This window comes from Scylla paramamosain, chromosome 44 (assembly GCF_035594125.1).
Source record: "Scylla paramamosain isolate STU-SP2022 chromosome 44, ASM3559412v1, whole genome shotgun sequence".
NCBI classification, from domain to species: domain Eukaryota; kingdom Metazoa; phylum Arthropoda; class Malacostraca; order Decapoda; family Portunidae; genus Scylla; species Scylla paramamosain.
The window spans coordinates 2,917,515-2,935,014 of record NC_087194.1 but is presented as its reverse complement, the minus strand read 5'-3'; the positions used below and the strand labels follow the sequence as shown (position 1 = coordinate 2,935,014).

At 42.4% G+C, this 17,500-nt stretch overlaps 2 protein-coding genes across 2 annotated transcripts in view; one reads left to right on the top strand and one right to left on the bottom strand.

Moving 5' to 3' along the window:
• LOC135093935 (CD63 antigen-like) overlaps positions 1–10,708 on the top strand; it is a 44,031-nt gene extending 33,323 nt beyond the window's left edge. The window contains exons 2-6 of the mRNA XM_063993618.1: positions 588–773; positions 2,829–3,002; positions 3,764–3,904; positions 5,218–5,322; positions 6,204–10,708. Of these exons, the coding sequence (XP_063849688.1) occupies positions 588–773; positions 2,829–3,002; positions 3,764–3,904; positions 5,218–5,322; positions 6,204–6,269 (672 nt within the window). The 3' untranslated portion in view covers positions 6,270–10,708. The remainder of the gene's footprint in view (positions 1–587; positions 774–2,828; positions 3,003–3,763; positions 3,905–5,217; positions 5,323–6,203) is intronic.
• A 1,032-nt stretch (positions 10,709–11,740) lies between these two features.
• The window catches only part of LOC135093934 (uncharacterized), a 30,092-nt gene continuing 24,332 nt past the window's right edge, over positions 11,741–17,500 (bottom strand). The window contains exons 6-7 of the mRNA XM_063993617.1: positions 16,931–17,068; positions 11,741–14,415 (exon numbers count right to left, since the gene is read on the bottom strand). Coding sequence (XP_063849687.1) covers positions 14,250–14,415; positions 16,931–17,068 — 304 coding nt within the window. The 3' untranslated portion in view covers positions 11,741–14,249. The remainder of the gene's footprint in view (positions 14,416–16,930; positions 17,069–17,500) is intronic.

Below are 17,500 nucleotides of genomic sequence, written 5' to 3'. Positions count from 1 at the left end.
CATGGGGGGTGGGGGAAGAGGAGGAGGAGGAGGAGGAGGAGTTGGGGGAAGGAGGAAGAAATCATGGTAAAAGGAAGAAGATTGGAGGAGGAGGAGGAGGAGGAGGAGGAGGAGAGGAGGAGGAGGAGGAGGAGGACACATTCAAAGACACAGGGAGGATGAATCATAATCTTCCGGAAGCATGATCCCAATTTTTTCCTCCTCCTCCTCCTCCTCCTCCTCCTCCTCCTCCTCCTCCTCCTCCTCCTCCTCCTCCTCCTCCTCTTTTCTTCCTGTATATGCTTCTTTTCACAGTTATAGAAATTAATCCGTAGAAACAAGGGAAGAAGGAAGAGGAGGAGGAGGAGGAGGAGGAGGAGGAAGAGGAGGAGGAGGAGGAAACAGTGCCCTTAAATTGAGTATACATATGTAGTGTTAGAGAGAGAGAGAGAGAGAGAGAGAGAGAGAGAGAGAGAGAGAGAGAGAGAGAGAGAGAGAGAGAGAGAGAGCCATCAGGTCAACGCATATTAATGTAACCAAACTTAACGTAACCTAACCGAACCCAGGCCACTTTCCCCCTGTCTAACACACCTTTCCTCCCATTACAGGTATCTGGGTCAGCTGTGATCGTGGTGGGCGCTGTGATCGAAGCAAAATACGGATCTTATCTCAATTTCATGTCGACGTATCTCTCAGCTCCTTCTGTGTTAATTGCTGTGGGAGTCCTCATCTTCTCTGTGGGTTTCTTCGGCTGCTGTGGCGCGATCAAGGAAAATCACTGCATGGTTGTCACGGTGAGAAATTGTTTGTTTTGGTGTGTTTCAAGGGTGTTTTAAGTGTCCTTGAAGGGGTTTGGCTCGTTTTGGATGTCTTTAAGGGTGTTTTTGGTATGTTTAGGGGTCTTTTGCTGTGTTTAAGTGTGTTTAAGGGCGTTTTGCTGTGTTTAAGGGTGTTTTTGGTGTGTTTAAGGGTGTTTTTGGTGTGTTTAAGGGTGTTTTGGTGTGTTTAAGGGTGTTTTGGTGTGTTTAAGGGTGTTTTGGTGTGTTTAAGGGTATTTTGCTGTGTTTAAGGGTGTTTTTGCTGTGTTTAAGGGTGTTTTTGGTGTGTTTAAGGATATTTTGGTGTGTTTAAGGATGTTTTGCTGTGTTTAAGGGTGTTTTGGTGTGTTTCAGGGTGTTTTGCTGTGTTTAATGGTGTTTTTGGTGTGTTTAAGGGTGTTTTTGGTGTGTTTAAGGGTGTTTTGGTGTGTTTAAGGGTGTTTTTGGTGTGTTTAAGGGTGTTTTGGTGTGTTTAAGGGTGTTTTGCTGTGTTTAAGGGTGTTTTAGGTGTGTTTAAGGGTGTTTTGGTGTGTTTAAGGGTGTTTTTGGTGTGTTTAAGGGTGTTTTGCTGTGTTTAAGGGTGTTTTGGTGTGTTTCAGGGTGTTTTGCTGTGTTTCAGGGTGTTTTTGGTGTGTTTCAGGGTGTTTTGCTGTGTTTCAGGGTGTTTTGGTGTGTTTAAGGGTGTTTTGGTGTGTTTAAGGGTGTTTTGGTGTGTTTAAGGGTGTTTTGCTGTGTTTAAGGGTGTTTTTAGTGTATTTAAGGGTGTTTTTGGTGTGTTTAAGGGTGTTTTGGTGTGTTTAAGGGTGTTTTTGGTGTGTTTAAGGGTGTTTTGCTTTGTTTAAGGGTGTTTTGGTGTGTTTAAGTGTGTTTAGGTGTGTTTAAGGGTGTTTTGGTGTGTTTAAGATTGTTTTGGTGTGTTTAAGGGTGTTCTAGATGTGCTTTAAAGATGTTTGACTTTGTTTTGGTGTGTTTTGGGGGTGTTGCTGTGTTTTTTAAGGGTGTATTGCTGTGTTTTTGTGTGTTTGTCAGTGTTTCCGGATATTTTAAGGATTCTTTGGGATTTTCACGTCTAGTTTTAAGTGTCATTGTATATCCCCACATAATTTTAAGGGTATTTTTTGTTATTTTCGTATCTTCAGAAGCTTTTAGGATAATTTTTTGAGGTTTAAAGGGATTCATTCAACCCTTTTTTTGGAATTTAAGGATATTTTTTGGTTTTTAATAATATTTATCGGGTTGTAAAAGATTATTGTGCATTTTAGGGAATATTTTAAGGATTTTCAAGTGTCGTGTGAGGAAATTTTTGGTATTTTAAAGATTCTGAGAGATAGAGAGAGAGAGAGAGAGAGAGAGAGAGAGAGAGAGAGAGAGAGAGAGAGAGAGAGAGAGAGAGAGAGGGCGTATCCAAGCCACTAATGAACTCAAGGAAAGAAGCAGATAAAAAAAAAAAAAAAAAAAACGAAGAAATAAAAAGAAAACGGAGATGAGGAATGAAGAAGGAGGAGGAGGAGGAGGAGGAAGAGGAGGAGGAGGAGGAGCGTGAGAGAGGGGGCGTGTGAGCAAGTTTGTCTCAAATTATGAAAAACTTATGAGGTGCGTCTGTTTCCCCGAGAGAGAGAGAGAGAGAGAGAGAGAGAGAGAGAGAGAGAGAGAGAGAGAGAGAGAGAGAGAGAGAGGATTAAACAGATGTATGGATGGAAGTGACAGACGGAAATAGACAGACGTGTTGACAGAGACGTGATTGAGAAATGTTGAGGTTTTCATGGTTCCAGTGACAGTTTGACAGGCTGTAGTGGAAGTTATTGGGGTTCTCAAGGGTGTTTTCATGGTTCCAGTGACAGTTTGACAGGCTGTAGTGGAAGTTATTGGGGTTTTCAAGGGTGTTTTCATGGTTCCAGTGGCAGTTTGACAGGCTGTAGTGGAAGTTATTGGGGTTTTCCAGGGTGTTTTCATGGTTCCAGTGGCAGATTAACAAATGCCAGTACTTTCAACGGTGCTTTCAATCTACAACCTTTCTCTCCCTTCCTCCAGTTCTCGGTCTTGTTGGTGGTGATCTTCGTGGTGCAGGTGGTGGTGGGAGCCGCGTCCTACATCATGAGGTCAGAGGTCGAGAGCTTCCTGCGCAATAACATGTTGAAGTCAATGACAACGTACAACAAGTCCAACGAGGGCGTGTACAGGACCTGGAACGTGATACAACATGACGTGAGCTCCACCAGTTGTCTCTTGTGTTGTGTGTCTGTGTGTCTGTGTGTCTGTGTGCTGTGGTGTCTCAGGGAACTTTGGGAAGGGTCTAGTTGAAATTGCTAGGGTTTTCAGGGTGTTTTTATCGTTTTAGGGAAAGTTATTGGGGTTTTTAAGGGTGTTTTAATTGTTTTAGGGAAATTATTGGGGTTTTTAAGGGTGTAAGGGTTTTAAAGGTGTTTTCACTGGTTTAGGGAAAAGTATTGGGTTTTTGAAGGGTGTTTTCGTGGTTTTAGGGAAATTAATTGGGGTTTTCAAGGGTGTTTTTCATGTTTCCGGTGATAGTTTAACAGGGTCTGGTGGAAGTTACTGCTGTTTTCAGAGAGAGAGAGAGAGAGAGAGAGAGAGAGAGAGAGAGAGAGAGAGAGAGAGAGAGAGAGCGTATTTTTGGGGCGAGTCAGTAAAAGTTTATAAATAGCTCTCATGTTGTTGTTGAAATAGAGGCGCTGGTAATGGAAATATATATAACACAGAGAGAGAGAGAGAGAGAGAGAGAGAGAGAGAGAGAGAGAGAGAGAGAGAGAGAGAGAGAGAGAGAGAGAGAGAGAGAGAGAGAGAGATGTACTAGAATAATAGAACGAAACTATTATACAGATCTTTAACTACTACTACTACTACTACTACTACTACTACTACTACTACTACTACTACTACTACTACTACTACTACTACTACTACTACTACTACCACCACCACCACCACCACCACCGTCACTGTTTCAGAACGCCTGCTGCGGGACAGACGGCTTTCGGGACTGGGAGAACACAGCATTTGGCATCTCTGTGGAGGGCGTGCCTGACGACTGTTGCAAGGAAAGCATTCAGGACTGCGGCAGGAACGTGTTCGCTACAGGCTTGCCCAATGTGAGTGTGTACCAGTAGTTAGGTTACTCTGGTGCATCGCGTTTTCTTTCATTTTCCTTTTTTTTTTTTATTTTCATGGAGGTCTTTAATAAAATGACGCAATGTGTTAAGGTTAGTGTTTTTTTTTTCTTGATTGTTTATGTTTGTGAGTGTTCAAAGGGTTAGGTTAGGTTAGGTTAGGTTTATGAATGAGTCTATCTATCTATCTATCTATCTATCTATCTATCTATCTATTTACTTTCTTTTTCTCTCTTTCTTGTTTGTGTGTTTTCTTTCCAAGTTTTTATCCTTTGTGTTTATTTAGCTTTCTCTCTCTTCCCCTCTCTCTCTTTTTTGTTTGTATACGGCTCTCTCTCTCTCTCTCTCTCTCTCTCTCTCTCTCTCTCTCTCTCTCTCTCTCTCTCTCTCTCTCTCTCTCTCTCTCTCTCTCTCTCTCTCTCTCTCTCTCTCTCTCTCTCTGTTTCCTCACTCCTGTCACACCTACAATTAATCTTTCTCTCCAGGTATTATCTCTCTCTCTCTCTCTCTCTCTCTCTCTCTCTCTCTCTCTCTCTCTCTCTCTCTCTCTCTCTCTCTCTCTCTCTCTCTCTCTCTCTCTCTCTCTCTCTCTCTCTCTCTTTTATCCCTCTCCCCTCTTTCACTCTCTCTAGGTATTATCTCTCTCTCTCTCTCTCTCTCTCTCTCTCTCTCTCTCTCTCTCTCTCTCTCTCTCTCTCTCTCTCTCTCTCTCTCTCTCTCTCTCTCTCTCTCTCTCTCTCTCTCTCTCTCTCTCTCTCTCTCTCTCTCTCTCTCTCTCTCTCTCTCTCTCTCTCTTTTATCCCTCTCCCCTTTCCCTCTTACTCTCACTTCCTTCCTGTATCTTCATCTGTCACACCTTCTGACTTCCTCCTCTTCCTCTTTTTTATTCTTCCTCTTCCTCCTCCTCCTGTTCCTCTTCCTCCTCTTCCTTTTGAGTGTTTTCATCCATCTTCTCCCTCTTCCCCTCTTCCTTTCTTCTTTCACTTTTATGTCTCTTATGTATTGCGAGAGAGAGAGAGAGAGAGAGAGAGAGAGAGAGAGAGAGAGTGTATCTTACATATATATTTGTACACCTGCTATTAATTAACTGTATGTCCTTACCTGTTCTTACCTGTGTTCTCTCTTTACCTGTTCTCTCACCTGTATTCTCTCTATCTGTCTACCTGTGTTTTATTTGTTGTCTACCTATATTGTGCTCAACTTGTGTTCTCTTATCTCTCTTCTACCTGTTCTTACGTGTGCTGTCATCTCTTCCATTTACCTGTGTTCTTATTACCTGTTCTCTTCTTCCACAGCTCGACCCAATTAACCAAGAGGGCTGCTTCGACAAACTGAAGGGAGATGTAGAGGAAAATCTGACAATTCTTGGAGGTGTGGCCATCGGAATAGGGTTTGTACAGGTGAGTAGTCTGCAGGTGTCTTCCGTTTAACACCCTACCTTACCCTCGCCTCACACTGTCACCTTTTTTTTCAGCTGTTGTTAATCCTGTCATTTTTATTTCATTTTATTCCAGTTATATTTCATGCCGTGTTTAGTTTACCCTATCTGCCTGTGCTTCACCCTGTCACTTTGTTGTTTTTGTTGTTGTTGTTGATGTTGTTGTTGATGTTGTTGTTGTATCGTGTTTTAGCCATTTCTCTCTCCTACAGTTCATTCTCTCTCTCTCTCTCTCTCTCTCTCTCTCTCTCTCTCTCTCTCTCTCTCTCTCTCTCTCTCTCTCTCTCTCTCTCTCTCTCTCTCTCTCTCTCTCAATTTAATAACTACAAACATCCTTTCACTCTGTCTTAATGTCTAATCTGTCTGTGTCTATTACAATGATTACTTCTCTGTTTTTTTTTTTTTTTTTTTTTTTTTTTTTTTTTTTTGAGGGAGTTTTGTTTCTTTATTCCCTCTCTCACTTTCTCACAATTCAGGATAGTGACTACAAACATCCTTTCTCTCTCTCTCTCTCTCTCTCTCTCTCTCTCTCTCTCTCTCTCTCTCTCTCTCTCTCTCTCTCTCTCTCTCTCTCTCTCTCTCTCTCTCTCTCTCTCTCTCTCTCTCTCAATGTCTTCGATTACTTTCTTTTGTTCTTATTTGTAGGCATTTTGTTTCTTTATTCTCTCTCTCTCTCTCTCTCTCTCTCTCTCTCTCTCTCTCTCTCTCTCTCTCTCTCTCTCTCTCTCTCTCTCTCTCTCTCTCTCTCTCTCTCTCTCTCTCTCTCTCTCTCTCTCTCTCTCTCTCTCTCTCTCTCTCAATATTCAGTGCAATGACTACAAACACCTTTTTTCCCTCCCACAGTTGGTTGGTGTGGCCTTCGCTTGCTGTCTGGCCAAATCATTGAAACGCCAGTGTGAGACTGTGTAAGGGAGGCCACAGACCCTTGCCGCCCTGCCCCCTTGCCTCCCTCACCCCTCATGACCCCTGTGCCGGCTGGTGGAACCTCTGAAATATCCCTGCCATGCCCCTAACATACCATTGATGCCATATTCTGAAAACGCTTGTATGTCACAACTCCACTGTTTTAAAGCCTCTAGTTAGTGACACAGGTTCTTAAGGGTGTTTTTAAGGTTCTAGTGACAGATTAACATGATTTCTACATTATGAACAGGAGAAACGTGCTTGAGAACCTGCCTAAGCATCTCTGTGGCCTTTGAAAATAGTGGTGAAGGAGAGAAAGAGCAGCATTTCAGAATATGGGCTGGGATGGCTGGGACACTGCAACATTCTCTCCTCCTCCTCCTCTTCCTCTTCCTGCAGTTCGCCACATTTGACGGAGCAGTTTAAAGAAGAGGTCCCAGTATTATGTGTGTAGTGAGGGACATTCTCCGACTCTGCAGGCTCACAGTGCATTTCTTTATTGATGTACAGACACTTGGCTTTGTGAGGCCTGCTGGTACACACACACATACACACACACACACTCAAACACTCAGACTTATACATTACGACAGTTGAGTGCTTTGTGTGTGTGTGTGTGTGAGTGTGTGTGTGTGTGTGTATAGATGCTAAAGATTTGGTATTAAAAGATGTAATGTTAAAAATTTGATTTAATCTTGTAAATATGAAAGTGCACACACACACACACACACACACACACACACACACACACACACACACACACACACACACACACACACACACACACACACACACACACACACACACACACATCAGTGCAGCACATCAAGAGACACCCTGGGAACATTTAGGGTGAGGGCAGGACACAGGACACAGGGCAGGTCAGGTCAGGTCTGGGTAGAGAATGACAACACCAAAAACACCACCACCACCACATCACCACACCCACCACCACTGCCATGTGTGTGTGGGGGTGTGGTGGTGTGGTGGTGAGTGGAGGAGGAGGGCACATTAGCTTTCCACACCCGGCGTCTGCCACACCCGTTGAGTTCGGGTGTCCAATACATTCTGTTAAAAAAAAAATTGTATTAAAATCCCAACAAACTTAACTTTTAGCCATCATAGATAAACTTTTCATATTGTACCATAACCCCAATGATGCTATATTTGATTACTACCATTACTACTACTACTACTATTACTACTACTACCTGTATTGTCATTAACTCCCGTCATTATCCTAAGTGCTATGTTTAAGGCCCATTCTGTGTTTGTTTGGTGAGGCTGACTGGATGTGTTAAATTGAAGTTGAGGATAACAAAAAGATAGAGTTAAGAGCTTCTAGTTAATCGTAACAGTGAAACACTTAATGGCAAACTATAGAGCTGGTTGCCGCTGTCTTCGTTCCCTCTTACCACAGCCAGGGACAGTGCCACCAGCCCCTCACAGTGCCATCAGTGCCACACCCATACAGTGTCTGGTCTTGGCATTGTCTTGTTTGGTATCACAGGTTTTTCTTTCTGGTGATTTACATGTATAGTTTATTGTTTCTGAATAAAGAGAGATGCAGAGCTGTATTCTGAAACACCTCTGTGCCACACCTCCTCTGCTTTCCAAAGGCTCTAGTTGAAGGGATGCAGGTTTTTAAGGGTGTTTTTATGGTTCCAGTGGCAGATTAACAGAATTACTACATTATGAACAGGAGAAACTCTTGAGAACACAGCTACTTGTCTCTGTGGCCTTTGAAATAGTCGTGGAGGAAGACCAAAGTGTTTCAGAATAAGGCGCTGTGCTGTGGTGTGCTGTGCTGTGGTGTGGTAGGCACCTCACAAAGGTTACTCTGGTGAGGGGCTGGTGGTGGTGCAGTTTTTACGAAGCCACAACACCACCACTTCCACCACAAGTCTTTATCTACAATGTGTGATGCAAACTGGGACTGGTACTGCACCACACTTCCCTACACCAACACCACCACCACCACCACCACCAGGCCTTACCATAACCACAAATCAAAGAGAAGTGTCTGGACAGCATCGAAGGTGGTGGTGGTGGTGGTGTGGAGTGTGAGACAAGCTTTAAGTAAGGTGGGTTGAGTGTGGTGGCTGTGGTGGTGGTGGTGGTGAGAGGGAGTGCAGGTGGTGGTGGTGGGGTGATGGGCAGACTCGTTTCCTCCCCCAATGCTGTACGTAGAGGCCAACAAGGTATTACATATTATTGTTTACAAATGTATAAAGCTTTCATATTGGCAGAAGGTGTAGCACTATTTTGATAAAGCCAAACTGAGAGAATGCCAGGAGGTATGCATGGATGAACGGATGGAGGCGTGAGGAGCAGGGCGACTGGCTGAGTGTGCAGTGAAGGATGTGCCAAATGTACACAGCAGAGGTGACGCTTGCTGTTCAGGGCACCGGTGACCAGACCCCCACACCACCCCTGGCCTGTGACCTGTGTGGCGACCTGTGTTTGCCATACCGGGTCAGGACTCATGCCAAGGTGCTCCTGCCGGCGTGACCTGGTCAGGGGGCTGGCTGTGACCTGGTTTGAGGCCGTCATGACCTCGGGCACCAAAGGTCACCTTTGTAACGTGACTGTAGCCTCTCTTGTGTACCGCGAGGTGTGTGTGTGTGTGTGTGTATGTGTTGTAAGTCAGAGCTTGCATTATAAAAAGTAATTCAAGTTATTCACCACAAGAGAGTTACATAAATACCACTTAACATTTATAACATATATATATTTGTAAATACTGCATCTCAACGTGGGTTCCTCACCTCTCACTCACCCACAAGGGGGAGAGTGCCACCAGGACTTCCCCCATCCTTCCCCTCCCCCCCCCTTGGTTGTCTTCCTTCACCCACAAGGCCCGCCCTGCCCCCCCTGCCTCCCCCACCCCTCACCCTTACTACCTCCCCTCTCTCCCTCAGTCCCTCTCCTTCCTTCCCCCCCCGCATTTACTCCCCCTCCCCTCCTCCCCAACACAGTATGGAAGAGAAGTGGTCTGTTGAACGTTGTGTTCAGTTATTGTATTATTAATTGTTGCCACTGTTGTCTTTACTCCTCCTGTCATGAGTTTAAAGTCAAAGACGCCAGGTGGCTGTGCCTCGCGCCACGCTGACTGTTCAGTTGCTTTATTCTCCACCAGTTAATGATTTGAGTCATTGATGAGGCAGTCAGTGCGTTGTGAAGGTTGAGACGTGTGTGTGTGTGTGTGTGTATGTGTGTGTGTGTGCGTGTTTCTTTCTTTTTTTTTCAAATTCCGTTATGATGTGTATGTAGTGTACAAAGTAGAGAACATTACGCGACAGCCATGTGTGTGTAGCCAGGAGAACGCGTGTGGGTGTGTGCGAGGGCCCAGTGCACGTGGCGACGGCAGTGTCGGTGCTGCGGTGCTGGCCCTGCATGATGTGTGGTGTGTTGTGTTGTGCTGGTGTTGTTCCTCAGCCCTCGTGAGGCTCGGAGACTGCTTCCCACATACAGGCCACACTGGCGCCTGGGTGTCCTGCACGGCCTGCTGCAGGATGGGTACTGCGGGACGCTGGGGCCGAGTGGCGCCCGTGGCATAGCGGCATGATGGGCGTGCTGCGCTGCGCTGTGCTGTGCCGTGCCGTGCCGTGCCGCGCTGCCTGCACCCGGCGGCTGCTTGTCAACCTGAGTCTGTTGTCACTACTTTGCTTTGTACTGCCGGGGTGGAGCAGCACCTCCTCCCCCTCCTTCTCCTCCTTCAGCCTCCCACACTGGCGGGGGCGCCGCCCGCTGGGGAGCAGCTCACTGCACAGGGCGAGGCCGCCCCGCCAGCAGCCTGGCCAGGAGGTGACACAGCTTGTTTGATGTTTGCTGCCAGCTTGAATCACTGCCGCACCGCGCTGCTCATCACGCTGCCGCGGGTGGGGCCGCGCGGCAGGCACAGCGGCAGCAGTAGCAGCAGCAGCAGCAATAGCCTGCCACTGTCTGTCACACCTGGGTTACTGAATGACTGAGGCACTGCGTGGTGTCAGTGTGCCACAGCGGCGGGTCACTTGGCGCCGTAACGGCCTGAGGCCAGTGGTGCAGACGTGCGGGGAGGCCGCGGCCAGGGAGCCGCGAGGCCGTGAGGTGCGACGAGGCCCGGGTGGTGGGCGGCGGAGGCTGCGGCCACACCAGCACCAGTCTGTTTGTGTGTGTGTGTGTGTGTGTGTGTGAAGGAAACGCGGTAGTATTTTTAACCTTTGCACAAATGCACCTGTAAGATTTATCTTGCACTAGCAGCAGCAGCAGCAGCAGTGGCAGCCTGGGACGGCACCTTCACGGTGGCACTGGCAATCTGACATCCAGCAGGGCCAGGTCGGCCAGCCAGCACCGCCCCAGGCTGACGCTGCTCCACGTATTATAAACATTTGGATATTTATACTTAAAAATGTCAGGAAAAATCTATACTAGAAACGTGTGAAAACAATAAAACTATTTCAAGACCAAGTGTTTCGCAGCCTCGCTCCTGTCCCGTGGTGGTGGTGGTGGTGGTGGTGCTTTGTCTAATGATGAAGCATTTCAGGCTGAATTTTAAGCATTTCAACTACAAAATTGGAATTAGCAATCCGATAATATTTGGCCGAACTTATATAGCCAAGCAGTTCATTTCGAGCAATATCAACAAAAAATCCTTTTAATTTTTGTAATGGGCCTATTAATCACGTAAGTTCATCCCCCGACACCCTTTCTTGAAGTTGACAGAATTTTAAGAATGTTTAGACATGTATAGGTTCGATCTAACGCATTTCAGACCCAAAACTTGAATTAACGAACAGAAAATATCTAACCAAACGTATATAAACTAATCTAATTCACTTCATTCAAACGATATCAGCAAAAAAGACGAACAAAAGATTTCGCGTTGACGCAGCCAAAGTTATGAATTGACGCCTCGTACAATAATTTCCCCGTCCCTCGCCCCCTTACAATCTTAAGCAACACCCTCGCTTATGGATTGCTATTGGGTTGCTGTTTGGCCAGATTTTAGCGAGCGATCAGGCAGGCCTCTCGATTTTTAGGCATATCTGCCTGACTGACCTTCGCGGTGCATATAATAAATAATACTGTTCTTCTAATGCTCTTCTGGCTTATTTGTTTACTTATTACATGTTATTACGTGTATTATTGAATATTTGTGTGTCGTTTTGCTGTTTATTCTGTTACTCGCTAAATGACTAACAATATTGTTTTTATTATTGTATGTATGTATGTATGTATGTATGTATGTATGTATTATTATTATTATTATTATTATTATTATTATTATTATTATTATTATTGTTATATTACCTTTTCATATATTCTGTAGACTGTCATTAGGTAATTTATTTCATTAATTTTTCTTAATTAAACCGAAAGAGAGAGAGAGAGAGAGAGAGAGAGAGAGAGAGAGAGAGAGAGAGAGAGAGAGAGAGAGAGAGAGAGAGATTTTTTCCTTCCAACTAAGAATAACTTGGATAAAAAATACATATATATGAATTATTCATTGATTTTATTTATTCTTTTTTCTACAGTGTCAATCAACATTTTATAGCTTGCATACAACACATACAACACACACACACACACACACACACACACACACACACACACACACACACACACACAATGCCTTTATTAAATAGGTACATATACATTTATACTGTACTTTTGTATTTATTCTACTTATCTACTTTGTATTATTGCCTCACACAAACACAGAATGCCATATATATATTCTCTAGTGTAATAATAAGCTAATAACATTACCAACATTTTCATCTAATTTTTCTTTTCTTCCAATGATAACGTCAAAAATATGGGTTCCCTTCCTCACATCCTCTCACTATTCTTATTCAGCTCATCACCAACATCACGTCTCTCTCTATTGCTTCACCTTATTCTGCTCATCACCAACATCATCTCGTTACTGTTATTCTTATTCAAATCGCCAACATTTTTTTTAATTCCCTTCCTGACAGTCTACCTAAATGCACTCAGAAGTTTGATACATGGTAGGGCGTCATTGTAATTAATATATGTATTTTGATATACCATGCTCAACTTTCCCTTAATAAATAAATAAATAAACACCATAAATAAATTCATTCCAAAGCCATTAATTAATATGTAAACACTTTCATTCCTCTTTTCTTTTCCATTTTTCTTTTCTTTTCACACATGCCTCTCAACATGCCACAAAATGAAGAAAGAAAAAATAAGGAAAAGAGGTGAAAAATGTACATTTATTTCAAAACTATTAATATCTACGAACCCTTCATTTCTCTCCAAACCTTCTTTTTTCCCCCATTTTGTTCTCTTTCTCTAACTTGACTTTCATCCCTACACCTATTCAATATACAGCAATGCACTAACTATTCAACTATCCCTCTCTACCAGGCTGGCCCAGACAAGGCAACACACACACACACACACACACACACATCATTCACGCTCTAAGCCCTGTCAGCCCCTGGTGAAAAGCAACAGTAGAAGTAGTAGTAGTAGTAGTAGTAGTAGTAGTAGTAGTAGTAGTAGTAGTAGTAGTAGTAGTAGTAGTAGTGATAGTGACAGTTGTGCACCCCTCTGCTACACTCCAGGAGCTTAGGCACACCACAGCTGGCCACACTCATCCACAGAATAAAGAAAAATGTATTGCTTATTAATTGTTGCCTTACCTAATAATCCCCATCTAGGTTTCTCAATTATTCCTACCATGGACAACTCTTTCATCCGTTACCTCAGGAACACTGTAATAATTATTAATCTCTTCTTCCAAAAGGACATTTTGTTTTTGTACTTTTTTGTAGCTAACGCTTTCATTTCTTTCCTTTTTCAGATAACTTTTCAAAAATATAAATTCACATTCCTAATATATCACTTCATTATTTTTCATTCTTATTCACATCATCACCTACAGAGCCCTGCTTACATATATAAGGCAATACATGTGATAATTTTCAACTGATTATCATGTTTTTCTTTGTTTTTTTTTTTAGTCCCAAAGAGATAAATCATGTCTTATTTTCATTCTCTCTTTCCTGTATTCTCTAAGCACTCTATTCTCTCAATTCTCATCTATTAAGCAGGAATTTCCATCTTATTATCATGCAATGTTATTCGTTTTTAGTCCCAAACAGATGTCATGTCTTCCAGCCTTCTCAACTTCCTGTATTCTTTCACTTTTCCTCTAATAAACAGTCATTTTCTATGTTATCATCATGCAGTCTTATTCTTTTTTTAGTCCCAAACAGATGACATGTCTCTCAGACTTCTAATTTTCCTGCATTCTTTCACTTTTCTTGCAATAAACAGTAATTTTCCATCTTATCATCATGCAGTTTTATTCTTTTTAGTCCCAAACAGATCAGTCATGTCCCTTGGCATTCTCTCTCTGCTTTAATGCCCTAAGCACTGCCATGAACCCTGAATGCCCTGCCTACCTCTGTATTCCTGCTGCCTTTATCTTGAACTCTCTCAGGATGGAGGCTTCAAGATACTTATCCTCCAATTTTGGATACTTATTTTTTAATATAGTTTTTTGAGACTTATACCTTCAGTAGGCCCTTTTTTTAAACCTTTTTTTTGTTGTCCTAGACCAATTAGCCCTCTTACATAACAAATAAACATACCTATACGTCAGCCCAGACAAGCCATCACACACACACGCACACACACACACACACACACACACACACCATTCACACTCTCAGCCCAGTCGGCCCCTGGTGGAAAGGGACAGAACCGAAATAAATAAATAAATAATGCTTCCTAAGTCTGTACGTACATGTGTGACCGACAGATTAACTTAACAGTCACTATACCATCTTTCAAATCAAGCCTCTAAGTCTCGCAACAAGTCAGCTGCCGCACGCTCCTCCCCGCAGAACCACAAGCATTAAGTCTGGCAGTGACGCAGAGGTGCACCAGACACTCCATAACCCGAGGTAGGTTAGATCAGGTCATTTGGGTGTTGCTTGGGTCAGTCAGCTGCTGCCTAGTCCATCAACTGTGCTGGCGAACGCATCTCCTCCTCTGCTTCTTAGTGGTCGTTTTCTTGGCACTGTTTGCTTTGTAGTCTTCCTTCTTCTGGTTCTTGTGACTCCAGGTCCTCTTCCCTTCATTACTCTCTTCTGGTTTAGCATAGTATTCCATGTAATCCTCTGTGTGTCTGTAAATTCAAGTATTGTTTTAGTTTAGTATCTGTTAAATTTCATGTTTTTTTGTTTTTTTTATCTCTCTTTATAAAATGCTGGCAATCCCACACGGGCTGGCCAAGACAAGGCACCCCACACACACACACACACACACACATGTCATTCACACTCTTAATCCTGTCAGTGAATACTGGATGTTTTTATTCAAAGTCTTGTTAAAATAAATGTTTGTTTTCATTCCTTCCTTCCTTCTTTCCTTTTTTTCATTCTCTTCCTTCCTTTCCTTCTTTTTTTTTTCCTTCCTTTCTCTCTCTCTCTCTTTCCCTTCTGGTCTTCTTTCCTTCTTTCCTTCCTTTTTTCCTTCCTTCTCTCTGGTTATTTTAGTCTGCAGTCTCTCTTTCTTTCTTTCCCTTCTCCTCTTCCTTCCTTCCTTCCTTCCTTTTTCTTTCTTTTCTCTAGTTAGTTTAGTTTGAATTACACATGCAGTTTCTCTCTTTCTCTCTCTTTACCACTCATTCACTCTCAATCATTTCTCTAGATGAAATTAGGCAAGCAAGTTTCACCACAGGACTGACACATGAAGGCCTGATACCTTTCCACACCCACCCTTGTGTCCCCCTGCCCTGTGACTGTGTGGTGACTGACCCAGCTGCCTCCTCTGTTCTTTACCCTGCCAATTCTCCACTCTCCTCTGTGTTTTGTCTGCCACTAGTTGATATTGCTGTTTATCCTTAATTTAGTGCTGATACGTAATCTGGTTCTAATTATTTCTTTCTTATCTTTTTGTACTCCTTTTAAAATTGTATCCCCTTCAATACTAAATAGACTTCATGTTAGTCTCTTTTTCTTTCTTTCTTTGCTATCTTTGCAGTACTTTTAAAGCTAGTGTATTCATAATTATCATCGTTATTTTCGTGCAAACTTATTTTCTTCATTACTTTCTTACCTTCATCTTAGTCTTTTCAAATTTTATGTTGTTCCTTCATTAGTAAATAGATCTGCAGTACTTTTGAAACAGGTGTGTTGATAATGGCCTTCCTTACCTTTGTACAAACTTGTTTTCTTTATTTCTTTTTTATTTTCATCTTTTAAAAGTTTGTTAAATACATTTCCTCCCTTCTTTTGTACTTGTGATTTTGCATGTTTGTTTTTTCTTTGTAACTAAATAAATATAGAGGAGGAGGAGGAAGAGGAAGAGGAGGAAGGTTTCTCTTACATCTTCTTCATTTTCCATCTTATTTACTAATGTATTTATTTGTAACTTTAAAATACACAACATTTTTCATATTCTCTCATTGCTAAGGATAAAATTCAAGCATGCAAACTTTGTAAAGCTAGATTACATTAGTTTTCCTTTATTTTCTTTATTTTCTTATTTATTATTTATTTATTTTATAAGTACAGAAGATTTTTGACATCCTCTCGTTTCAATATCAATACGTGCAAAATTTTCAGTGTTTTTTCTAGTATTATCTTCTTTATTTTTTTGGCTTTATTTATTATTTCGTTAATTTATTTTGTAACTTAGAAACACGGACTATGATTTCCACATCCTTTTGCTTCTAAATTAACACATGCAAGATTTCAAAAGTGTTTTTCTAATATCATCTTTATTTTATGGACTTAATGATAATTCATTTATTTAGTAACTTAGATAATACAGAAGATAATTTTACGTCACCTAGTTTAAAATTAACACACTGAATCTTACTATTAAAAGTTTTTTCTAGTGTCTTCTTTATTTCTGATCTTACGTATTACTTCCTTTGTAACTTAAAATACAGAAGGGAATTTTACGCCACGTTGGTCTACAAATAAACCTTGTGTCATTTAATTCACAAAACATTTCCTGCATCTTACACAACAGTAAAAAATTATACAAAACCACACCATTTTAAACACTTATACAAATACACATACACTTCATACATTTTAACCCTTTCACCGCTAATTAAAAAAAGGTTACTTATCAACAAACCACACCTGTTCTTTTCTTCTCATCTTTACCTGCCACCAAACATTTCACAGGCTATGCCTTTGAAAATTACATTCTTTTCATCTCTTTTCCTTTTTCTCACAGGTTTTTGAAAATACTTGATACTTTTTGAGTGGTGTGAATTGTTACATACGGTAGTGAAAGGCTTAAATGGTACACATACATACACACAAACTGGCCATGGGTACCTGAGACAAAGTATGCATTGAAATTAACCACAATGATAAATAGATGTCTTATTTTTAGGCTTTACTATAAATAACATTCTTAAACATACTCTCTCTCTCTCTCTCTTTCTCTCTCTCTCTCTCTCTCTGTCTCTCTCTACAGCTGGCCACACACATCCACAGCAATGCCCCACAGCACACACTGGTCTACCACTGCCCTTCATAAAGAGTCCATTCCCCACCCTACAACTACTCTAACCCCAAGGCCACAGCAGAGGTAGGGTTCCCACAGCTTGCCATATCCACAGCACAACCCAAATAAAGAATAAATAAATGAATAAATAAATAAACGGTTACTACACCTACTTCATGGGCTTTGGTGGGGTGAAGAGAGAATGGGAGCAGGCAAGGTGGTAGGTGGAGCAGTCCCCAGTGGAGCGGCCGGCACGTTCCGCCTCCAGGTATTCCCCAAGTCTCTTGTCAGCGTGTGGCGCCCGACTCACGCTGCAAGGCAAGGCACGTGTTAGTATTCAGAACAGTGATGCTGGTAGGAACACAAGAATACAAGGGAGAAAAAGAACGACACAAGAACACAAGGGTTGGTGCAGGAAGCCATCAGGCCTACACATGGCAGTCCCTGTATGAAGCACGCCTTTTTAATCTATCAGCCCTTCATTCTCTCTCTCTCTTCCTCCTTTCTTCCTTTGATCTTTCTCTTCTCTCACCACAAAACAAGACAGTCATTCAATCAAGTGTACAAATTTCCTAGTCCACTTAGCATTCATTGTGTGTGTGTGTGTGTGTGTGTGTGTGTGTGTGTGTGTGTGTGTGTGTGTGTGTGTGTGTGTGTGTGTGTGTGTGTGTGTGTGTGTGTGTACACTTAGACATGTATGAGTGACTATGCTGGTACTGTCCCATCTCTGTATAGCCTTGAAT